General features: G+C 45.7%; 1 protein-coding gene across 1 annotated transcript in view; it reads right to left on the bottom strand.

The window, feature by feature from the left end:
• The window catches only part of FLOT2 (flotillin 2), a 105,269-nt gene extending 86,761 nt beyond the window's left edge, over positions 1-18,508 (bottom strand). The window contains exon 1 of the mRNA XM_068266358.1: positions 18,221-18,508. Coding sequence (XP_068122459.1) covers positions 18,221-18,269 — 49 coding nt within the window. The 5' untranslated portion in view covers positions 18,270-18,508. The remainder of the gene's footprint in view (positions 1-18,220) is intronic.
• Positions 18,509-26,433: the final 7,925 nt, after the last annotated feature.

Below are 26,433 nucleotides of genomic sequence, written 5' to 3'. Positions count from 1 at the left end.
GCGTTGCGTCTAGTCTCGAAAGCAACATGCTGCTTTCAGAGGTGGTAAACGCCAGGGAAACAATAGCAGAGACCAGAACTGCTAACCTTGAACGCTTCCCAAAAGCCTTCAAAAGCTAGCTTTTTAACACTGGCATTTAAACGCTGGCGTTTGAACTCGACGCCAAGCAAAAGCTCAGCAGACGCCCGTGTGAACCAGCCCTAAGTTAGCCATATTGGATCTACAGCCATCTATTAGCCATATACAGTGAGATGCGAAAGTGTGGGCAACCTTGTTTAATGGTCATGATTTGCCTGTATAAGTCAGTTGTTACGATAAACAAAATGTCAAATATATCATATAGTAGGAGACACATACAGTGATATTTGAGAAGTGAAATTAAGTTATTGGATTTACAGAAAGTGCACAATAATTAAACAAAATAGGCCGGTGCATATATTTGGGCACCACAAAAAGAAATGAAATCAATATTTAGTAATCCTTTTGTAGAATTTACAGCCTCTAAACGCTTCCTGTAAGTTCCAATGAGAGAGTCTGGATTCTGGTTGAAGGTATTTTGGAACATTCCTTTTAACAAGTAGAAAAAAAAAAAAAAAAAAAAAACACACACACACACACACACACACACAAATCTAGCTGCAAACAGCTTCAACAGAATATGATTATTTCTTCCTGTGATACAATGACAGCGGCCATGTGTTTGTAAACATTAAACACAGGCAAGCTGATCTGCATCTCCAGCCCTCAGCCTGTAAAAACCTAATTCCCCCTCCTCCCCTCTGCCTCTGAACTCTCTGGCTAGTAACACCTCCCCCTCCTACCCAGAATGAGCTCCCATAAGCCCTTGCTACTGTAAAAAATGCCATGGCACTCTGAAAAGCTGTGGGTGAGGCTTTAGTTTATAAGGAATTAGAGTATTAGAACAAAAAAAACAAAACTAAAAAAAAAAAAAAAAAAGGTATTTGGGCTGGAGGAATTTCCCTATAAACTATAGGTAAGAAACAATCATGCAGTGAGTAAAAGTTATCTTGGTCCACTTTAACGCACACCACAGATTTTTAATTATATTCAGGCCTGGGTACTGAGAATGGCCATTCCAGGATGTTGTACTTGTTCCTCTGCATGAATGCCTTAGTGGATTTTGAGCAGTGTTTAGGGTCGTTGTCTTGTTGATAGATCTAGGATCAGCTTTGTCACCGATTCCTGGACATTGGTCTCCAGGAATCCTGCTGATACTAAGTGGAATCCATGCGTTCAACTTTGACAGATTCCCATACCCTGCACTGGCCACACATCCCCACTGCACGATGGAACCACCACCATATTTTACTGTAGGTAGCAGGTGTTTTCTTAGAATACTGTGTTTTTCCTCCATGCATAACCCCCTTGTTGTTATGCCCAAATAACTCAAATTTTAGCTTCATCAGTCCACAGCACCTTATTCCAAAATGAAGCTGGCTTGTCTAAATTTGCTGTAGTATACCTCAAGCGGCTCTGTTTGTGCTGTCGTCATCACTCTTGCATACAGCAGCTCCTTGTGTTAAAGTATGCGTCTTTTGGTGCTGGTCTGTGGGTTGACTGACTTCTCACCATTCGTCGCTTCTGTTTATCTCCGAGATTTTTTCTTGGTCTGCCACTTTGAGCCTTAACTTGAACTGAGCCTGTGGTCTTCCATTCCTCAATGTTTCTAACTGTGGAAACAGACAGCTGAAATCTCTGAGGCAGCTTTCGGTATCCTTCCCCTAAACCATGATGGTGAACAATCTGTCTTCAGGTCATTTGAGAGTTGTGTTTTGGACTCCCATGTTACTCTTCAGAGAAAATTAAAAAAAGGGACAACTGCCCCCTCTTAAATATTCTCTCATAATTGAATTCACCTGTGTATGTAGGTCAGGGGGGGGGGGGGGGGTCGGGGGGGGGGTCACTGAGCTTACCAAGCCAATTTGAGTTCCAATAATTAGTTCTAAAGGTTTTGGAATCAACAAAATGACAACAGTGCCCAAAGTTATGCACCTGCCTACATTTTGTTTAAACAATTATTGCGCACTTTCTGTAAATCCAATAAACTTCATTTCACTTCTCAAATATCACTGTGTGTGTGTCTCCTATATATGATATATCTGACATTTTTTTATCATAACAACCAACGCTTTATACAGGAAAATCATGACAATTAACAAGGTTGCCCAAACCTTCGCATCCCACTGTAGTACATATTTATAGTCATCTGCCTGCAACCCGGACTGTTCACTGTCTACCCCTCAGCAGGTGGATGTTTAATGTTTAAAAACAAAATTTTAAAATCAATATTTGATTAACAAAAAAAAAAGCCTAACTTTTTATTAGATATCCATTAGATTTAATGTTTTTATCATATCTAATTTTTTTTAGATGCCCAATATCCAAAGCCTTATGCCCACAGAAGTCCTTGGTCAGAGCAACCTCTGGCAAGAATATAGTGATCTAGTTTGTGCCCAGCAGCCCTGCAATGTGTCGCTTAGAGACCTGGGCCCAATCCAATTCCACTTTTTTTCTCCTAAAGGCAGGCATACACTGGTTGATTGCCACCAGATTGAGACCAACAGATAGAACCCTCTCTGATCAAATCGGATTACAGAGGGAGCCAATGGCTGCCCATTACTGCACACAGATTTTGAATAAATTTCAGCTTGTAAATAGATTCACTAGCCTGTGGAGCTGCCGACTGCTTGCCGCCACCCCCTCCCCCCCCGACCCCCCCCCCCCCCTTTCACGGGCGGAAGTACAAAACAGTAGAGGGCTTATCGCAAGAGGAGACAGGCCAGCCGGAGAAAATGTCAGCACAGACCATGGGACTCACGCCGGCAGACAGGTATTTTATTGCTGCTGCTAGTGCTGTGTCGGTTGTCGAAAAATCGATCACAGCTATTGACGCGCTCCCGACCTGCCCGCGATCTAGCAAAATTTTCCGCCGGGACAGATCGACTGAATCGGTCAACATTCGCGTTATTGATTACACAGCAGATTCAACTACAGTAATCAAATCTACCGTATTTCAATGGGAAATTGATGTAGTGTATTGAGTAGCTTAACCTACCCAGCGTTCAATTTCCCCAGGATTTCTGTGCAAACAGTGATAACATTTATTTTTAAACTTTTTTTTTCCTGTAACTTGCCAAAATGTGTCAAGCAAGGGTCTAGTATACAGTGCAGGAGACTATTGATGTGTATGCATGTTTATACTGTTCACAGAATGTTTTTTTGAACGGACATTTCTGTCCATACCGCTAGGGAGGTTAAGCTAGAGAAACTGACGTATCCAGAGGCTTATGTACTTCAGTGGCTCCAGAATTTAAAGAAAATGAGGAGGGAGCTCGATCTACTCCAGACAGATGGTATCTTCAGGAATTAAATTAAACAAAATCTGATATCTAGATAGTGGGAATATTAATCGGTTTGGTCTTTCGATTGGTACAAAAAAGGAAGGAGGATCCATTTCTTGAGACTGTGGATTCACATAGAAGAGACCTTGGAAGGAAGAGTAACCCACAAGGAATTCTGTCATCCATTGTAAGGCAGTAAAATTCTTTACTAGTGAGAGCCTGCAAATCTCCCCCTATTCTGGGTTAGACGACTGCTACAAAGCAGGGAAAAAGGGAACCAGAGACGAGGCACCCTCATGTATTTTACCATATATATCAGTGGGAACATTAGAGAAGACACCCTACCCCTGCTCTGTTTTATTCTTCACTGCCCAGCCTGCTTGTTATCAGCCCTGATAAAATCCCTGACTGAGTATTCAGTCTGGCTTTGCTCAGGAATATTTAAAGCCGAGTCTGTCTTCTCTGATGTGTTTTCAAGCCGAAGCCTGCTCTCTTGTGGCTCTGCTATAATGACTCCGCTATAATGATTCCTGAGAAAAGCCAGACTGAATGCTCCGTCGGGGATTTTATCAGAGCTGATTAGAAGCTGGCTGAGCAGTGAAGAATGAAACAGAGCAGGGTAGGTGTTTTCTCTAATGTCCCCCACTGATATATATGGTAAAATACATGAGGGTGCTTAGTCTCTCGTTCCCTTTAAGCCTCCTAACCACCAGGCGAAATCTGCGCCGATGTTTCCTGACGTCAGGGAACCTCGTTTAACATAATTATGTTAAAATAGGTTACCCCCACGACAAGCCGCATCGTTATGCAACGGACACCGCGTATAGGATCTTTAAGATCCCTGACGACCCCGCGCAAAGTACCGCGACCGCTTACTTCCCGTTAACGCCCATCGTGTAGTCGCGTGATGTCAGGAGCAGGAAAAGGCTTCGCTTGATGAGCGCTGAGCAGGCCCCTAGTGGCTGAAGCTCACAAGCGATTGGAGTCCAACAAGAGAAAATCTCCACACGTCAGCATTATTATCTGTTTAAGATAAGATATATGAAATTGTCCTCACGGAACCACTGATGAAACCAGGGCTGTGGAGTCGGTACAAAAATCAACTCTGACTCCTCAGTTTATGAAACCACCAACTCCAAGTACCCAAAATTGTTCTGACTCCTTATGCTGAGAATACACTTTTTGTTTTTAAAAGCGGAACTGTGGATAGAAAATAAACACATTGTTTCACTTACCTGGGGCTTCCCCAAGCCCCCAGCAGTTGTCCTGTCCCGCGCCGGTCCTGCCCGAGCCTCCTTTCTCCCGCCGCTCCGTCCCGTACCTCGACTTGTAAGTCGAGCCCAGTGCAGCCCTGCCAAGCGTATCCTTTCTTCGCGTTCCCCTCTGCAATAGCGGGGAACACGTTGCCAGAGCTGTGCAGGCGCAGTGGCCCAGCGGCGAAACCGAAAGTAGCTGGCAGCGGGAGAACGGAGGCTCATCGTGAAGCGGCGCGGGACAGGATGGCTGCTGGGGGAAGCCCCAGGTAAGTGAAACATCTGTTTATTTTCTATCTACAGTTCCGCTTTAAGCTGATTAGATGGTTCGATAGATAATTTCTGACATCCCTTTCGATTCTTTTGTCGCTCGATTTCTGATAGAAGTATGGAAAAAGATAAGAAAAACGAGCGGAAGATAAGAGAACGGACTGCAGAATCTAGCAGCATAAACGATCAAGAGCAGAAACAAACCGTGAAATTCCCAGCATTAGTCTAATTTTTTTTTTTTACACAGGCTAAGGATTCGGTTCAAAAATCCTCTGACTCAGCTTATTGAAACCACCAACTCTGACTCCAGGTACCCAAAATTGCTCCGACTCCACAGCCCTGGACGAAACTGTTAATCCACCAAAAATACCTCATGCAGTTTTTATTTTGGGGGTGGCGGGGGGGGGGGGGGGGGGGGGAGTTATTAGCACAGGGTTATAGTATCCGCACCTTGTTAGCGTCATTCGATGGCCCCAGAAAACACATCACAGAGAGAAAAAAAGGTTTAAGCCCTCAACAATCTCAAACAGCTTTAAGCCTTACTGCTGCTAAAAGTTTGGATACACACTATGGTAACTGCCAGACAGATGACAGCAGTAAATTGGAAATGCCTTACTTTCCCCTGAAGGTAAAGGGTAACTCTCACAGAAAGTACTGTGAGCCCAGGCCAGGACAATCAAAAAGGTGCAAGAAGGCACCCTTTAATTGTAGGCATGCCAGTAATGATTGCTCTGCATTACATTTATAACTGACTTGATATTCGCCTTGCGGAACTTTGCACAGCAATTAAAGTAAGATAAAGCTGATACATTTTACATTCCAAATAAGACCTGTGATCTCTATGGTTTCTTGACAACGGACACAGGAGAATAGTACACACTCCCTCCCCCCCCCCCCCCCCCCTTAGAATGGACCCCTTAGGGCCCTTTTCCACTAGCAAACAAAAATCACAAGCAATTGCGATTTCTCATCAATTTTCTTATGCGATTACGTTTTTGCATTTAACAGCAAAGCACAATTGCAGGCAAAAATTGCTCCAAAAAGTGCTTTAGCGAAAAATCAGATCGCTAGCATTTTTGCAATTTTAAGCTAATGGCTCTCAGTGGTAAAAGACCTTTAGGGTTTGTTCACACTACAAGAGATTTTCTGAGCGCTTTGGCTCTTGCTAATGTTATCCTATGTTTGTGTTCACACTGGAGCGATGCAATTTTGTGAAGATCCCACATAGCATTGCATTTGCAAGAGCTTTTAAAATCTCTAGCGCTTAAAGGCTCTTGAAGTGTGAATCAGTCATTATTGTGTCTGCTGGAATCACTGGCAGGGTACTCAAATGCACTGAATCTGCTGTGGTTATCAACACTGGTTTAAAATGATGAGTAACAATTTGTTCTGAAAGTTTATTTGCAACGTGTGACAGAAGTGTGAGAATTGTCACATTACAAAATTGGCATTACTCATTCTTGGGGGCAGAATATGCAAGCTATAATAAAGTTGGATACATGAAGGACTTGCTGACGCTGCACCACACCTCTCACAACCTCAGATCAGCGAGTTCTATAAACTTGGTCACTCCCAGAGTGCACCTCAAAAAATCTGGAGATAGAGCCTTCTGTCATGCTGCCCCTACTCTTTGGAACTCCCTGCCACACCCAGTAAAGACAGCACCATCCCTGGAGCTATTCAAATCCAGACTGAAAAGCCACCTGTTTAGCCTGGCATTTCCAGACTTATAAAATTCTTCCTCTGTACCACGATGGTCTGAGCCATGCTTATGCGCTTTGAGCCCTATGGGAGAAAAGCGCTCTACAAATGTTATTTGTTGTTGTTGTTGGATTTACTTCAATATCTTGTGTTGGGAAGCTAAAGTTTTTCTGCTACCTCTTTTCATTGAGCCACTGCCTTCTCTGATACCAAAGGGCTTCCCAAAGCAAAAATGTATTTGGGAGTCTCAAGCATAAAGAGAGGGAACATACATTGGCTGCTACCCCTGCCATCTGACAGAGATAGCCCTCTCTAGCCCAACAATCCTACTCCTAATTAGACAGGGGATAAAAAGAGAGTGTGTGGGATTGCAGCACACATACATCAAATATCTATCGATCGATCTAGCAGGGCTGGGGAATTGGAGCAATTTTGGGTACCCAGAGATTTTATAAACTGAGGAGTCTTGAGTCGGATAATTTTTGTACAAAATTCACAGCCCTGGTAAGTATTAGACTAAGGAGTCGGAGTCAAGGAGTCGGAGCTATTTTGGGTACCCGGAGGTTTCATAAGCTGATGAGTCAGAAGGTTTTTGTACCGACACCACATCCCTGCTATCTAGTGGCTAATATGACTATTTTACCCCACTTCCTATCCAGATGAAAGTGGAGGGGTCATCTCTCATGGGTGCTATCCTGTGGTGACCTGGGAAAAATGGAGCTTTGCTATGAATACCACTTAAAAGTGATCCAGGTTGTATCCAGTTAGGTTGGTTTTAATCTAGATGCCCATGCCTGATGCATGTTTTGTTACTGCCATCACTTCCTCAGAGGCTAACATTTTTGGCATCACTAAAAATTCTGCAACCTACATATAAGGCTGCTGTATATTTGTGTCACAGCAATTAGAGCATAAATCAAATATTAAATCAAGGCAATATCACCCACATGGGTAACCACCACATGCGATGGACGCCGTGATGTCACATGCTCGTCATGTTCTAATTGCAAAGATATGATGTGAGTGGTGTCAAAGAAATGCGCCACCAAAAGGAAAATGTGTGAGTTATGCCATCACATGTACATAAACATATTACCGCAGTTGGCAACATCTGTAGTGTGAACTGGACTACCCATACACCAACACCACACCGAAATGAGCAAGAACTTTTCCTTTCTTTACCCCTAAAATGTAAAGGTGAAGCCTGGGCAACAGCAGTTGTGGGGTGGGGCAGAACGGTGTGCAGAATGCTACCACCTATACAAACAGGCTTCAAATTAACCACTTGCCGACTGCACATAGCCAATGTGCGGCGGCAAGATGGCACGCCCAGGAACACGTAATGCCAATTGGCATCGGGTCCTGGGACTCTAGCTGGCCGGGCATCTGCCGGCAATAGGCTCCGCCCACCCGCGACATCAACCCGCCGGCCTTTCGGAAGCGCCGGCGGGTTGTTAACCACTCGATCGCCACAATGCAAGCGTATAATACGCTTTGTAATGTATACAAAGCGTATTATACAGGCTGCCTCCTGCCCTGGTGATCCCAGTGATCGAGGGACCACCAGGGCAGGCTGCAGCCCTCCCTGTGTGCACCCAAGCACACTGATCTGGGCCCCCCCCCCTGCCCCCTGATCGCCCAAAGCACCCTTCAGACCCCCCCTGCCCACCCCCCAGACCCATTTGCACCCAATCCCCCCCCCCTAATCACCCAATGTCAACGCTATTTTTTTAGATTAGGTCCTAAGCTGCCCCCTGGGGGCTTCTGATCACCCCCCCCCTGTGTACATCTATTCTCCCCTGTAATCACCCACTGATCACCTGTCAATCAACCCCTGTCACTGCCACCCATCAGCTCAGACCCTAACCTGCCCCTTGTGGGCACCTGATCACCCGTCCACGCCCTCAGGATTGCCCACAGACCCACCCTTAGATCACCTCCGAAAGTGCATTTTTTACATCTGCTCTCCCCTCTAATCACCATTCAAACACCCAGTCACTGCTACCCATCAGATCAGACCCTAATCTGCCCCTTGCGGGCACCCAATCACCTGCCACACCCTCAAATAGCCCCCCAGACACCCTCTAAACAACTCGCCAGTGCACTGCTTGCATATACTCTCCCTTGTAATCACCTACTGATCACCTATCACCCACCCAGTCACCCCCTGTCACTGCTACCCATTAGATTAGACCCTAATCTGCCCCTTGCGGGCACCCAATCACACCCTCAAATAGCCCCCCAGACCCCCTCTGATCAACTCGCCAGTGCATCGCTTGCATATATTCTCCTCTGCAATCACCTATCAATCACCCGGTCACCCCCTATCACTGCTACCCATCAGATCAGACTCTAATCTGCCCCTTGCGGGCAACCAATGGCCCACCCACACCCTCAGACCCCCTTCCGATCACCTCCCCAGTGCATTGATTGCATCTATTCTCCCCTCTAATCACCCCCTGAGACACCCATCAATCACCTCCTGTCACCACCTGTCTCCCCCTAGCACTCCTATCCATCAGATCAGGCATTAATCTGCCCCCTGCGGGCCTCTGATCACCCGGCCAAACCCTCACCCGCCCCACCGCAGTGACCATTTTTTTTTTCTTTCTGATCACTGCTGGTACGACTTATTTGTGGCTGAGACCAACCGTTATGCCACACAATACACAACCGCCAATCCAAGAAGCTACTATGCCCAGCCTTTTCGGTGGAAGCCACTCCAAGTTTCCGAACGTAACAATTTTTGGGTGCCTTCTCCTTAACATGGGTCTAGTCAGAAAGTATTGCGGTCTTATTGGTCTACGCACCCAATACATCACATGCCCATGTTCTCTGCTGCCATGTCCAGGTCACGATTTGAGAACATCCTGCGCTTCAGTGACAATACAACCTGTCATCTAAGAGGCCACCCTGCTTATGACTGGTTCCACAAAATTCGGCCCCTCATACACCATCTGACATCAAAATTTGCAGATGCTTATACCCCTGGTCATTTTGAGGCCTTTGGTTTCCAGACTACTCCTCACGGTTTTGGACCCCTAAAATGCCAGGGCAGTATAGGAACCCCACAAGTGACCCCATTTTAGAAAGAAGAAGACACCCCAAGGTATTCCCTTAGGTGTATGATAAGTTCATAGAAGATTTTATTTTTTTGTCAAAAGTTAGCCTTAGTGGCCACCTTTACTCCGAAGGAGCTCAAAGAGGAAGGATTAAAGTATCCCACTGCAAGCAGACATGCTTTTATTCAGGGCTGTGGAGTCGGAGTCGTGGAGTCGGAGTCGTGGAGTCGGGCAATTTTGGGTGCCTGGAGTCAGGAAAAAAATGCACCGACTCCTAATGAATTTGTAACTGTAATTAAAATAGAAAATATGATAAAATTTTCTATTTCTCAGATAATAGTCATTAAAAATAATGTATATACAGTAATAGCTGTGCTTAGTCCACAAAAATGAAATAAACCAATCAAAATTAGTTACTTGTGCTGCTTCAATAAAGCAGTCCCCGTATTTTTAAGGTCAGATATACATATCTGATTGTGACTTTATATATGATGTGTACACAGGAATCTCTTATATATATACACTAAATAACATCTATGCTGTAAGAATAAAGCCTGATGTGTAGCTGTGTCACTAATAGAGATGGTCAACGAGATGGAAATAATTCTGCATTGATGCTGATTTATGCAAATGTACTCTTTGCTGATGAAATCAAATAATTTGATATGTTGTTAAAATTTGGTTTGGTGACTACAAATTAAAGGGTAACTGAGACGGATGAAAAGTAAAGTTTTATACATACCTGGGGCTTCCTCCAGCCCCCTTCAGGCTAATCAGTCCCTCGCTGTCCTCCACCACCCGGATCTTCTGCTATGGGTCCTGGTAATTCAGCCAGTCAGCGCTGTCCGGCCGCATGCCGCTTCCACAGCCAGGAGCGATCTGCACCTGCGCAATAGTGGCGGCGGAGTGTGTGCATGCACACTACGCCCGACTGGCTCAAGTATCTGGAATCATAGCAGAAGATCCAGGTGGTGGAGGAGGACAACAAGGGACTGATTATCCTGAAGGCGGCTGGAGGAAGCCCAAGGTATGTATAAAACTTTAATTTCATCAGTCTCAGGTTTACTTTGTTACACAGTAGTACTATACTCTACATATGCACTCCCCACAGTGCTGCAGGGAATCCACTGAGAATGCTGTGCACATTGAATATAGAGGTGTTGTCTGTTTACAATCTCCTCATTCCCCTGCAGAGTACCTGCACATCATTCTTACATGTATCCACACTTTGTTCCGGTTTGTACCTTTTACAAGTACTCTTACCAAGGACTAGTTTTAGTCTAAAGGGAATAAATATAGTAGTCTACATATCCTTCTCACTTCAGTTGTTTTGTAAAATTCCTAAGCGTTGGCAGTTAAGAGACGAATTTCATGTTACATACTTTTAAATCAACAAAATTGTAATATGCAAATTAGAGGAGTCGGAGGAATCCTAAACTGAGGAGTCGGAGTCAGTGGATTTTTGGACCGACTCCACAGCCCTGCTTTTATTATTCACACAGTTTATAAAATGCATTCACATCCTTTTCTATACATTACAGCTATTTGCAGTGCCTTTAAAGGGAACCTAAACAGAGGGATATGGATGTTTCCTTTTAAACAATACCAATTGCCTGGCAGTCCTGCTGATCTCTGTGGCTACAGTAGTGGCTAAATCACAGACCTGAAACAAGCATGCAGCTAATCTAGTCGGAGTTTAGTCAGCGCACCTGATCTGCATGCTTGTTGAGGGGCTGTGGCTAAAAGTATGAGACACAGGATCATCAGGAAAGTCAGGCAACTGGTATTATTTTAAAAAGGAAAAATCCATACCCTCAGTTTAAGTAGACCTGTAACTCTCAAAAGAGAGAAAAGTTTCATACTGACCTAGGAAGAGGAAAGCCTCTGGATCCTGGGATCAGACCACTGATCCAGCCATGGAATGACTTGTCAAAGAGGTTCCATTTGGGGCACTTTTTTTTACTTCAGGTACTGCATTAGACTGTTATGCTAGGTTCATGCTACAATGGGTTTTTACTGTGGACAGTGACATCAGATCCGTGGTCACCCTCCACAGACTAGTTTCCATATTGCGCTTATGGAAATGCATTGGCAGGGACATCAGACAGTGCATAGACTGCACTCTCTGATGTTTCCATACATGGAATTCACCACTGGTTGCCTGCATTTTGGGGCGCTTGCGAGTCATGTTTTAGGAGTCATGTGCAACGCAGAGCCGCACTAAGCGCACGGCTCTGCATTGCATAATAGAAATGAGTCTCGACTCTTCAGTGACAGTTACATCGGACAGGTTATATATAGCAACATCACAAACCTCCATCTGGTATGTTCAACTGCATACGAGAGGAATCGGCGCAGGAGACTTGGGTGCATGATACAGCCGGTATATGGCTGATCCTGCTGCTGCACAAGTCCCGGCCGTGTTAAATACTATTCCGCTTCCAGGCTGCCTTGGATGGTGGGGAATGAAATAATTCGGCTTCCAGCAATCCCTGTGCGCTGCTATAGCCGTAATTCCTATTACGCCAATGGTGGCGCCAGTTGCGCCCAAGTTTCCTGCGCTGGATTCACTGCGTGATCAACTAGCTAGACTTATTAAAAGGATACCAGAGCCAAAAACATAAGGAGAAACGAGAGGAGCAGGCATGTCTGGGCCTGATGGCCACTCCTCCCCCAGTTCTCCTCTGCCCCCCTCCTTTCTTACCTAAGCTTCTCCGGCAGCCTCTTCTAGGTCGTTGGAGTCAGGCTTCACTGTGCCTGCGCTGGCCTGGCTGTGTGCGTCCTACAGCGCGTGACCGCGCCAGGGAGCGCATGAAGTCACGATTACGTCATGTGCAGGGGACGCACGCAGCCGGGCCAGCACAAGCGTAGTGAAGCCCGACTCCAGCAACCTGGAAGAGGCTGTCGGAGGGGCTTAGGTAAGGAAGGAGGGGGGGGGGGGGGGGGTAGAGGAGAACATGGGGTAGTCATCGGGACAGCTCCCAAGACATGCTTGCCCCCCCCCCCCCCCCCCCTTGTTTCTCCTTATGTTTTTGGCTCTGGTATCCTTTAAACAGGTGAGGCAATTTCTTACCTCTCCAGAAGAAATACAACCAGTGTAACTGGAAAAGAATTTTATTCTAACACGATGCAAGACAACAACATGTTTCACGGGAGCTTGCCTACTTCTTCAGGTCAACAACAAGTGCCTTTGTTTAGACTTATGAGCACAAGAGTCTCTGTAATGTTATAAATAGCATTGCTATTATGACATGCCCAACTTCTGTCTGGTGTGTGAAAACAATTGTGCAAGTTGGAGCTTTGCGTTCTATCATTTCAACAGACACTGGACATGTTTTATACAAGTTTCGTTGACATCTCTGTGAATCAGTCCATTTTTGCATTTAGTGTGCACCTAGCCTCAGAGCTGGAACCCACTAGAAATCGATGTAGCAACTCAGGGCTGTGGAGTCAGTCCACAAATCCACCGACTCCACAGTTTAGGATTCCACCGACTCCGACTCCTCTAATTTGCATATTACAATTTTGTTGATTAAAAGTATGTAACATGAAATTCGTCTCTTAACTGCCAACGCTTAGGAATTTTACAAGACAACTGAAGTGAGAAGGATATGTAGACTACTATATTTATTCCCTTTAGACTAAAACTAGTCCTTGGTAAGAGTACTTGTAAAAGGTACAAACCGGAACAAAGAACATCTATCAGGCCCTAGGCAATGTAAGTGTGGGTACATGTAAGAATGATGTGGAGGTACTCTGCAGGGGAATGAGGAGATTGTAAACAGACAACACCTCTGTGCTCAATGTGGACAGCATTCTCAGTGGATTCCTGCAGCTCTGTGGGGAGTGCATATGTAGAGTATAGTACTACTGTGTAACAAAGTAAACCTGAGACAGATGAAATTAAAGTTTTATACATACCTGGGGCTTCCTCCAGCCCCCTTCAGGATAATCAGTCCCTGTATGTCCTCCTCCACCACCTGGATCTTCTGCTATGAGTCCAGGTACTTGAGCCAGTCAGGCGTAGTGCGCATGCACACACTCCGCCGCCAGGAGCATACTACACCTGTGCAGCACTATTGCGCAGGTGCAGAATGTTCCTGGCTGTGGGAGCGGCATGCGGCCGGACAGCGCTGACTGGCTGAATTACCAGGACTCATAGCAGAAGATCCGGGTGGTGGAGGACAGCGAGGGACTGATTAGCCTGAAGGGGGCTGGAGGAAGCCCCAGGTATGTATAAAAAAACTTTACTTTTCATCCGTTTCAGTTACCCTTTAATTTGTAGTCACCAAACCAAATTTTAATAACATATCACATTATTTGATTTCATCAGCAAAGGGAGTGCATACATTTGCATAAATCAGCATCAATGCAGAATTATTTCCATCTCGTTGACCATCTCTATTAGTGACACAGCTACACATCAGGCTTTATTCTTACAGCATAGATGTTATTTAGTGTATATATAAGAGATTCCTGTGTACACATCATATATAAAGTCACAATCAGATATGTATATCTGACCTTAAAAATACGGGGACTGCTTTATTGAAGCAGCACAAGTAACTAATTTTGATTGGTTTATTTCATTTTTGTGGACTAAGCACAGCTATTACTGTATATACATTATTTTTAATGACTATTATCTGAGAAATAGAAAATTTTATCATATTTTCTATTTTAATTACAGTTACAAATTCATTAGGAGTCGGAGTCGGTGCATTTTTTCCCGACTCCAGGCACCCAAAATTGCCCGACTCCACGACTCCGACTCCACAGCCCTGGTAGCACTTTTAAAAATGTAGACAAAATGGAATTAATGATCTTCCCACCCCGGCCATCCCTGAACCTCCCAGATGTGCATGTCACTGTTAACTACACTACCATTTGCCCTACCTCTCAAGCCCGCTGTCTGGGTGTCACCCTGGACTCTGCACTATCCTTCACTCCTCACACCCAAAACCTCAAAGTCCTGAAACTTCCACCTTCAAGATCTGCCCTTTCCTGACCTCTGCCACCACCAAACTCCTCATCCATGCCCTCGTAATTTCCTGCCTTGACTACTGCAATGCCCTTCTGTCTGGTCTCCCTATGACCCGAATAGCCCCACTGCAGTCCATCATGAATGTGGCAGCCAGAATGATCCACTCCTCCCATCGTCCCACCAGGGCGGCTCCCCTCCGTAAATCCCTCCACTGGCTTCCTATCCAGTCCAGAATCAGATACTGTGTCTGACCTACAAATCTGTCCACAAAACCTGCCCAACCTACATTTCCGATATTACTCAGGAGGTACACACCTCCGATCCTCCAATGAACCTTGCCTGACCGCCCCCCCCCCCCCCCCCGCATCACACAGTCCCATGCACACCTCCAGGACTTCTCAAGAGCCGCTCCAACACTATGGTACTCCCTACCTCCACCATCTTCAAGAAGGGAAGGGGGAAAAAAAAAACAAAAAAAAAAAAAACCACCTTTTCACTCTGGCATACCACCCTTCACAAGTGCTCTAAACCCGCAGCTGAACTCTGGTCCCCTACCTTTCGTGTCCCTACCTCTCCCTCTAGATGTTAAGCCTTTGGGCAGGGTCGTCCTCCGTTTGTGTCCTACCTGATCATGCACCTCCATTACTTTGCACCCATGCTATGCATTTGAGTGAACTCAAATTGCCTAATCTCCATGCTCCCATCCAGTGACTGTCTAAGCATTATCTTGTACTCATACTGTGCCACATGATCTGTTTTTTCTTGTATTCCTGTATTGTCATATTGCTGTATGTCACCCCTAAATATTGTCTGTAACCTAAACTAATGTTCAGCGCTGCATAATATGTTGGCACTTTATAAATACAATAAATAAGCTTCGCTGTACCCGATGTCACTCAAAACAAACAATCGTACTGGCAACAATTATTCAAAGTTTTGACTGTTTAAAACAAATAAATGGAACGGAGATATAAATAGATACAAAGATCAGTGTAAATGCTCAGTCATCCACAATTATGCTTTATTAAACAGATATGAATGTGTACCTCTATCACACACAGTGTAGGAAAGGATAACATTCTGCATCATTACAGAAGAGACTACATACAGCAGCTGCTATCTTGCTTACTACATACTGGAGAACTGCCTAATGTCAGCCACACCCCAGATAATTGTAATCAAGCTTAGGTGTCACATAACGGAGTGGCAATGCACTTTATACATTTATAAAAGCAGACTGGTTACTGTTACAGTATATCTCTGGCAAAATCAATTTCTTGAGAACAGATGCAAATCTGAAGGAAAAAAAAAATGAACTAAGGATGGAGCATCCTTACATCCATTTCTGGTCTTGCTGTGACAACGCCTTGGAGAATATACACAACCCTGTTTAACCCTAACACAGACCAGGGGAGCTGCTATAAACAATCGCAACAAGACCATCCCGGCAATGAAAGGGTCAACCCGTGGATCCAGTGGGAATAGGAAGATTACTCTGCATTGAACCAGCCCTAAGTGCTGCCACTCCCTGCAGATCCTGTCTACATCTTCCATATACAGCGGCAATGTGCACAGCTTCAACACGCCTGTTGGGCAGCTGCCTACACCACATAATGCAGGATTAACCGGGCATGTTTTGTAAACAAAAAAAGGTTCACTGGCCTTCATGGTCCTGTCAGAATCACAACAAATGGAGCCCTACAGATTATTTCCACATATTTATACCACAGGAACTCGACTGAATGCATCATTCAACAGTTTTTGTGTAAAGTCCTTATTTCCCAATCTGTAGCTCAATTGTATTTTAGAACAGACTACCAATGGGATCATTAAGTGTATAATATTCCTAGCATGTTCACCTCACCCTAAAATGGGAGGTTTTTCCCATAATTCGACAGCTATAACTTTAGAATATCCCCAATAACCTAAAGAGAACCTGTCAGAATGCTAGCTGCGTGCCACAGCAGGAGAGTCACACGAAATGCAGGATGTGGTCACCACCCAACTACCGATTCTAGGGCAGTCATGCCATTGTGTGTCCTGCCCTGGGGGTAGCACTTTTACTGGTATTTGGGGTAATTCCACTCCTAAATACTAGATAGCTGCTTCTGCTGTGACAACATCCCCATTAGGCTAGCCACTATGTTCAACAATTAGGATGTGTATTCATTCATTTGGAGGCATATTTCCTTAGTCAGACTGAACTGACAAGATTTTGTTGACTGAGTAGCTAATTGATCGATAGACCGATCACAAGCCTCCAAAAATCTGAATCAAATGGGTGGGGAAGGTGTGCGAGTATGGGTCTGTTTTGTACTGTACCCAGCAATACAAAGCTATGAAAGGTGGAAAAATTTACCAATTCCAAATTGAAAGCTACAACATAATGCATGAAATGCTTCTAGACTACAGTTTGGTCTAACTGGTCTATTATTGCCCCATGTAATGCATGGCACACACTTCAAAACATTTTCCAACCTATGAAAAATTCAACAGACACATTTATAACAAAATGATAAGCTGCAACAGTTTTTGATCTAATACCAGCATTTTACCAAATGGAAAAACTGGAAAATGTAATAAGATTCTTTAAAAAAAATAATAATAAACAAACACTTTAGATCCTATTTTAGATTAATGTGATTACATTAAAATGTACATGAGTAGCCAGAATAAGGCTACCCAAACTATAAACTTCCATTCCCTTCTCTATACATCTGCTGTGCAAATGCCACTAATTGGTAGATTTGTGGCAGTGCAGTTGCATCTCCATCTACTTCCCTAAAAACTGACTTCCATGTTTATTTTGGTCTACATAGATTAATGAAAATTAGTGAGGCCTAAACTACAAATCTGTACAGAGCCAATAAGTACCAAAAAGGTAATGATTGTTACAGCTTGATTAGTCTTGTGCAAAGATCTGGTTCAGCTTACGTTAATTCTACCAGATATATTTAGCCTACCATCAGATTCGCCAAATCTATTTATTCTTCAGCAATAACAATGTGGGCATTTCTGCAAGTGACTTAACGTGCCCCTTAACTGTACAATTTGTTGGCCAATCAAAAATTTCCAATCATTGCAGGCAATCAATCGGAAATGATCAGTCGTGCACATTATCGCCCGAATTATCACTAGCCAGAATCAATCAAATTAATGGAATCAATCTGTTTTTCAGATCAATCCCATCAATCTGATTGGATAGCGGGAATTAATCGGTTTATTGGCACAACCAAGTATTTCCAAATGATTACCACACTAATCGAACATGATCAGTCGGCTTTAGTATTGTACCGTTAACGAGCACTTTTATCTGCGAACATACATCGTGAAAATGGATCATCTGATCACATCCTTGTGGTATTCCCCAAAACGTAACCAATCATCAATATTCTGGGGACCAGAGCTAAAGGATTCCGGGATTGGAAGCATAAATGTGGATTTCACCAAGGAGCATATGTGGGGTGACATCTCACTGCAGCTGTTTACATCAGGTTTCCATATGGGCACCCACAATGCACCGGGCATGTCACAGGAGGAAATAGCCGAGCCCCCCCTTGCTACCCCTCCCCCAGGCCTAGCACTCACCAGACACCACCAGTGCCTCGTTAGGCCCCACCGTGTGACAGTTCCCCATGATAGCCGACAGACAGCTCAGCTGCTCCCCGGTCCAGATAGCAGAGCACAATCCTCCTCCAGCAGCAGCACAAGACGCAAAGACACCAAGGCGGGGACTGGAGGCTGAATGAGTCCCCCCTGCTGCTGACTACCGACTCAGTGGGCGGGACCACTCATGAATGATTCCTAACGCAGCACAGATGGATACGAAGGGGTTAAAGGGCGGACCTTGTGGCGCTAGTAGTGACAGGGAGCCAATCAGCGAATGGTATACTGAAGACAAACAGAACGTGCAGAAATGGAATCTTCCCCGGGTGGCTGGTGGGCGGCGGAATGCAAGCCCCGCCCCGATGTTTATACTGGGCTGAAGTGATGGTGAAGCTACGACCTCTGTACGCAGAGCAGGGGGAGGGGCGCGTTTCCTGAGGGGTTCCCGTTTACAGGGCTGGTCCATCGTTCTGTACGCGTTCTCACTGGATAGGTGGCCATACACTTATAGATTTGCAACAGATTTGACCATCAGATAGATTTCTGTCAGATGCCTGTCAAGTCGAATCTGACAGGAATCTATCTGATGTGTGCCACACACTAGGAACAGATTTCCAATAGATTTCCGAATTGAATTATTGGAAATCGATCTAAATGCATTATTGGACCATTACGCCAGGCATACACTGCTAGATTATGCGGCTCGATGCCAGCGCGTCCCCGGCAGTGTTGCCAACCGTCAGTAAATTTACTGACAGTAAAAAAGTCAACAAATCTGGGCTGTCAGTAAAGTCCATGAAAAAATTTGATGTGTCAGTAAAAAAAAAACCCTCTCTCTTTCTTAGAAGTTCACAGCACTTACTGCTTATCAGTTCATATATCACTCTAGAATGTACACTGCTCTAGCTAAAGGTGGCCATACATCTGTAGACTTGGCGACTGATCAACCATCAGACAAGACAATTATTATTGATATTATAAAAATCGGTGCCATCAAGAGCATGCCTAGTTGACAATCAAACCAATTTCGGGCCGATATTTGGTTGCATGTATCGATCGCATGTAACAATCAATCAGACATGCTGGAAAATCTCAGGGTGTGCATAAAAGCCCCAATTGTGACAGCACCACTGGAACTCGACGTGCAGCGATCAACCCTGGAGTGCACAGGGTATAGTATCAAATAAGATGTAAGGATCCGCACCATCTAAAATCAGCAATTTTATTAAGACTTCTTAAAATCCATAGCAGGTATTGGTAAGTGTGTGCCGGGTCACCATGACGCACGGCGTTTCTGAGTATAGCTCTTTCTTCAGATGGTACAAGCAACACACTCTAGATGGTGCGGATCCTTACATCTTATTGGAAAATCTCAGGGTGGCATGCTCGATAAAGTGTGCAGTGATAAGGGCTGCGATAATCAAGAACAAACGTGACGGAAACCCCTGGTCGCATCCCCCAAATGTAGATGTATCAAAGTCCCCCCCAGATGCCGTGCATTAATACTTCACCTGTCCGGTGTCCGCCCCTGCACTCTTCTTCCTCATTCGCGCCCCACGTGGTTGCCGGTGTATTGCATGTGGGGCACGTGTGATATCTTTCATTTAATTTCAATAATATTAGATGTCAGTAAAAAAAGTGTTCTGTCAGTAAATTTGTTGTGCTTTGTCAGTAAAAATGTATTTCCGAGGTTGGCAACACTGGTCCCCGTGGCCGCCTGGAACGATTCCCACTCGTTATCGGTATCGAGCGGGGAATCGATCCGCGCGGTAATCGGACCTGTCGGAAATTATCAATCGAGCCATCAGCGGCTCGATTGATAAAAAAGAGAAAAAAAACAGCCGTGTATGCCCGGCATTAGATCCAATGCAACTATGGGCCATCAATCTGCTGCCAGCAGCAGTTCGTCTAGATTTTCCATCCTGTTATGCTGGCTGGGTAAACACTTTGAGATTTTCTGGCCGATTTACTGTCAGATCGATTATTTCCAACATGTTCGATTTGCTTTCCGATCGATTTCTGAGCATTTTCCGATCGATTGCCTATAAAAGTGAACAGAAATCGATCGGAAAGCAAATCGGACATGTTGGAAATAATCGACAGTAAATCGGCCAGAAAATCTCATAGTGTGTACCCAGCATAAGATAGATCAGAATCGATCTCGATCAAACGATTGATGGCTGAAATCGACCAGTGTATGGGCCCCAGCGGAACTGTAGATATAAAATAAACACATTGTTTCACTTACTTGGGACTTCCCCAAGCCCCCAGCAGCCGTCCTGTCCCGCGCCGCTTCTTGACGAGCCTCCGTTCTCCCGCGGCCAGCAACTTTCAGTTTCGCCGCCGGGCCACTGCGCCTGCGCGGCTCTGGCCACGCATATCCTCTGCAATAGCGGTGAACGCGAAGAAAGGATACGCTTGGCAGGGCTGCGCTGGCCTCGACTTACAATTCGAGGTACGGGACCGAATGGCGGCGGGGGAACGGAGACTCGGTGCGGGGCAGGACAGCTGCTGGGGGCTTGGGGAAGCCCCAGGTAATTGAAACAATGTCTTTATTTTATATCTACAGTTCCGCTTCAAGTCATGGATTGCCTCCATTCCTGCTCTGTGGGCATAGCTCTCAACTGTCTCCATTTTGGAGGGACAATCCCTCTTTTGAAGCCCAGACCCTCTTTCTTCCTCATTTGTCCCTCTTTCTTCCTCATTTGTCCCTCTTTCATACACGATTCCAAACATTTTTTACAAATAAATAACTGCAAAGTGGTGTGTGCATAATTATTCGGCCCCCTTTGATCTGAGTGCAGTCAGCTGCCTATAGCGTGTTATCTAATATCAGTACAAATACAGCTGCTCTGTGAGGGCCTCAGAGGTTGTCTAAGAGAATATTGGGAGCAACAACACCGTGAAGTTCAAAGAACACACAAGACAGGTCAGGGATCAAGTTATTGAGAAATTTAAAGCAGGCTTAGGCTACAAAAAGATTTCCAAAGCCTTGAACATTCCACGGAGCACTGTTCAAGAGATCATTCAGAAATGGAAGGAGTATGGCCCAACTGTACACCTACCAAGACAAGGCCATCCACCTAAACTCACAGGCTGAACAAGGAGAGCGCTGATCAGAAATGCAGTCAAGAGGCCCATGGTGACTCTGGACGAGCTGCAGAAATCTACAGCTCAGGTGGGAGACTCTGTCCATAGGACAACTATTAGTCATGCACTGTACAAAGTTGTCCTTTATGGAAGAGTGGCAAGAAGAAAGGCATTGTTAACAGAAAGCATAAGAAGTCCTGTTTGCAGTTTGCCACAAGCCATGTGGGGGACACAGCAACCATGTGGAAGAAGGGACTCTGGTCAGATGAGACCAAAATGGAACTTTTTGGCCAAAATGCAAAACGCTATGTGTGGCGGAAAACTAACACTGTACATCACTCTGAACACACCATCCCCACTGTCAAATATGGTGGTGGCAGCATCATGCTCGGGGGGTGCATCTCTTCAGCAGGGACAGGGAAGCTGGTCAGAGTTGATGGGAAGATGGATGGAGCCAAATACAGGGCAAACTTGGAAGAAAACCTCTTGGAGTCTGCAAAAGACTTGAGAGTGAGACTGGGGCGGAGGTTCACCTTCCAGCAGGACAATGACCCTAAACATAAAACCAGGGCAACAATGGAATGGTTTAAAACAAAACATATCTATGTGTTAGAATGGCCCAGTCAAAGTCCAGATCTAAATCCAATCGAGAATCTGTGGCAAGATCTGAAAACTGCTGTTCACATAACCTGTCCATCTAATCTGACTGAGCTGTAGCTGTTTTTCAAAGAAGAATGGGCAAGGATTTCAGTCTCTAGATGTGCAAAGCTAGTAGAGATATACTCTAAAAGACTGGCAGCTGTAATTGCAGCAAAAGGTGGTTCTACAAAGTATTGACTCAGGGGGCTGAATAATTATGCACACCTCACTTTGCAGTTATTGATTTGTAAAAAAATGTTTGGAATCATGAATGATTTTCGTTCCACTTCTCATGTGTACACCACTTTGTATTGGTCTTTCACGTGGAATTTCCGTTTAAAATTGATTCATGTTTGTGGCAGTAATATGACAAAATGTGGAAAACTTCAAGGGGGCTGAATACTTTTGCAAACCACTGTATATACATGTATATCATATATTTATGTATATACATGTATATCATATATACACATATATATGTAGAGCATTTCACTGTTTTGTTGTGTTTTACAATATTTGGCCTTCACTTTAAATTTTTGTTCCCCCTCCTACCCCGATGATGTTACGACGTTGCATCGCCCTCCTCTGCTGTGATTGGCCGCTAGGTCCACGGAAGAAGAGCGGTGATATGGGGATCCCGGCGACCAAAGAGGAGTCCGATAGCCCGGGAGCAATCAGAGGGGGACATGGGGACCCCCAAGAGGCAGATGACTGCCGTGAGGAGAAGCCTAGCCGCCGGGTTCCCGGAAACAGAGCGAGGATATGGGTATCCCGGCGGCCGGAGAAGAGGGCAGATTGCCGAGGGAGAATCCTGGATCCCGCTGCCTGACCTGAGCAGGGGCTTACCGCTTTCAGCATACAAAGCGGAGCCCGTGCTCAGGTCAGGATTACCGCCAGGGGGGTTAAAGGAGGCGAAATCTATCATCTATTTTTTATTCACCTGGGGCTACTTCCAGCCCCTGGCAGCCATCTCAGTCCCTCGCCACAGCCCCTGTCCTCCTCCGTGCCCCTGCTGGCCGCCTGCAATGATGTAGTTAAGCACCACCCACAGTAGTTGTGGGCGCCAGATGACATGGACACGCAGGCACAGAAGAGCTGACCCCACCAACGGGTCGGCATCATTGCATGAGGCCAGCGGGGACACCGAAGACCACCAAAGCTACGGCGAGGGACTGAGATGCCGGCAAGGGGCTGGAAGAAGCCCCAGATGAGTAAAAAATAGATGATTGATTTTGTCTCGGAAGTCCTTTAAAGTGTACCTGAAATGGACTGAAGAGAAAAAAATTATACATACATGGGACCCCCTCCAGGCATCTCAGTCCTTTGCCGCAGCTCCGGTGGTCCTCGGTGTCCCTGCTGGCCTCCTGCAATGATGGCGACCCGCCATCCAACTCCCAACTCCCCGATCTTCCACAACAGACCCGGAAAATCCTCCAGTTCAGCCGCAGTCTGGCCAGGCAGGCTCTCCTGTCTCACTCCCATTGCCGGGAGCGTTCTGCACCTGTGCAGTAGTACTGCGCAGGCACAGAATGCTCTGGTGACATGAATGCAGCGGGAGCGTGTGCAGCCAGGCTGCACATGTGCAGTTGGCCTCGGACCAGAGGACTTTCTGGGGCCAATTGCGGACGAACAGGGAGTCGGAGGAGGACGGCATGGGAGCGATCAGGGGCTGGAGGAAGGCCCAGGTATATAGTTTTATTTAAAGGTTCCCTTTAAAGTGACACTAAAGCAAAAACAAACTCATGATATAATGCACAATTGAAGGTAAAGAGTTGAGCCCTGGTTGAAATAAAAGCATCTAAAAACAGCTTAAAATCGAGGAAATAATATGAGGTGGCTTACCTCAATAACGAAATCCTTGTATATGACAAAAGATTTTTATTTAGCACAGGCAACGCGTTTCGCGGGTCCAAGCCTGCTTCATCAGGCCAATAAAAAAGCCAAATGAACAAGTCGATATGGCAAAGGGAGCCTCTCATGATATAATGAATTGGTTGTGTAGTACAAATAATTACTAGAACCTTAGTAGCAAAGAAAATAGTGTCATATTTTTATTTTCAGGTATATAGCTTTTTTTTATAACATTGCATCATTCTCTAATAATTGTAGTACTACAATATAGTACAGTAGTTACAATACACTCAGCATTTGAAATGATTTCACAGAGCAGGGTCACCCTTTAAACTTTTCTCTGCAGAAAAACCATAAACATAGGAGAAACAATGAGAAATAGTTGAGATAAGTGCTTCATGCATTTGTATCCTCCCGCCTGGACTATTGCAGTGCCCTGTTCATAACTGTGCTAATGTTGTCTTTCTTAGCTACACATACAAATCATTTTATCATAAGTTTATTTTCACTCCAGATTCCCTTTAAAGGAAAGATGCAAGCAAAGAAAAAATACTACTTAGCCGTGGCTTTCTCCAGCCCCTGGCAGCCGTCCTGTGCCCTCGCCGCAGCTCCGCATCCAGCCGGTGGCCCGGGATCCCCTCTATTGCCGATGCCGACAGGTATCTACTGCGCCTGTGCGAGAGCCGCTTGCAGTCACACTAACGTGGTCTGAAGTGTTTTGCGCAGGCGCACAACTACTGCGCCTGTGCAGTACACTCCAGACCACGTCAGTGCGGCTGCGAACGGCTCTCGCGCAAGCACAGTAGATGCTAACCTGGCGAGGAAGGCATCTGCAACGGAGGGGACCCCTGGTCACTGCCTGGATGTGGAGCTGCGGCAAGGGCACAGGACGGCTGCCAGGGGCTGGAGGAAGCCCCGGGTAAGTAGATTTTTTTTCCTTTTTAATTTGCTTCTCTTTAAATCTGCACGATCCTTCCCATGTGCTGTTCCGCCCTCTAGTCTTCCTATGCAGGTAAGCTGCAGCTTATTGCTGTGCATGTATGAGCTGGTGCACTGCACACTACATGCTGGTGCACACTAGAAGAGCTTTTCTGAGCGCTTTGTGATTTTAAAAGCTCCTGCTAGTGTTATCCTATGTGTGTGTTCTCACCTGAGTGATGTGATTTTGTAAAAATCCCCAATAGCATTGAAATGGCAAGAGATTTTTAAATCTCTAGGGCTTGATTAACAAAGCGGTGCAAACCTAGTTAGCACGCCTAAAGACTTTGGCCATGATAAATAGGGTGCTAACTAGGTTAGCACCGTTTTCACAATCAGATCGCGCACAAAGTCCCTACGTTAAGGTCACAATCCATGTTTTCGTCGCACCACGATGCGACGTTTCGTACACACCGCACTGCAGTGCACGCGCAAAGTTTTGTGGGCAGGACTTTGCGCGCAAGATCTTTTTAACACGCCTAAACTCAGTTTAGGCGTGAAGAGGGGCTTTTCATAAGCGTGCTAACAGTTAGCACTGCTTTGTGAATCAAGCCCCTAGTGTTTAAAAAGCACTTGTAGTGTGCACCAGCCCTAGGAGCGCTTTTCTGAGTGATTTGTGATTGGAAAAACTCTTGCTAATGTAATGCTATTATTATGATTACTATAATTGATTTATAAAGCGGCAACATATTCCGTGGCGCTGTACAAAGTAAGAAACAAACATGGGGTACATAATAATACAGACAGGGCTGGGCCGAGGCATAGGCTGGAGAGGCTCCAGCCTCAGGGCGCTGTGTAGGAGGGGGCGCAGAATTCATTCGGCTGTCATTCCTAATTGTGTTTGAAGCAGAAAGAAATAAGAAAAGGGGATACATGGCAGTGACTGCAAGCCAGATAACTACCGTATTTCGCGCCGTATAAGACGCTCCGGAATATAAGACGCACCCAGGTTTAGAGGGCAAAAACCAGGGGAAAAAAAAATACTAAACCTGGTGTGTCCATATTCCAGGAGCGTCTTGTACATGTACTTCTGTGTGTCCTCATGTGTGCTCCGGTGCCCACCATATCCTCATGTGTCCTTCTGTGTGTCCTCCTGTGCCCCCATGTGTCCTCCTGTGCCCCCATGTGTCCTTCTGTACCTCCCATGTGTCCTCCTGTGTGTCCTAATGTGCCCCCCATGTGTCCTTCTGTGCCCCCCATGTGTCCTTCTGTGCCTTCCATGTGTCCTCCTGTGTGTCCTAATAAGCCCCCCATGTGTCCTTCTGTGCCCCCCATGTGTCCTGTGTCCTCATGTGCCCCCCCCCACGTGTCCTTCTGTGCCCCCCATGTGTCCTTCTGTGTGTTCTCATGTGCCCCCCGTGTCCTCATGTGCCCCCCATGTGTACTTCTGTGCCCCCCATGTGTCCTCCTGTGTGCTCCTGTGCCCCTATATGTCCTCCTGTGCCCCCCATGTGTCCTGTGTGCCCTAATGTGCCCCCATATGTGTGCTCCTGTGCCCCCCATATGTCGTGCTGTGCCCCCCATATGTCCTCCAGTGCCCCCCATATGTCCTCTTCCCCCCCCCCCAGCCTTCCTCCCTCCCACCTGCCTGCGTCTCCTGGCCCCCCCCCGGATGGAAGTGTCAATAGCGGCGGCAA

This window comes from Hyperolius riggenbachi, chromosome 2 (assembly GCF_040937935.1).
Source record: "Hyperolius riggenbachi isolate aHypRig1 chromosome 2, aHypRig1.pri, whole genome shotgun sequence".
In the NCBI taxonomy this organism is placed as follows: Eukaryota; Metazoa; Chordata; class Amphibia; order Anura; family Hyperoliidae; genus Hyperolius; species Hyperolius riggenbachi.
This window is presented reverse-complemented; position numbering and strand designations above follow the sequence as displayed.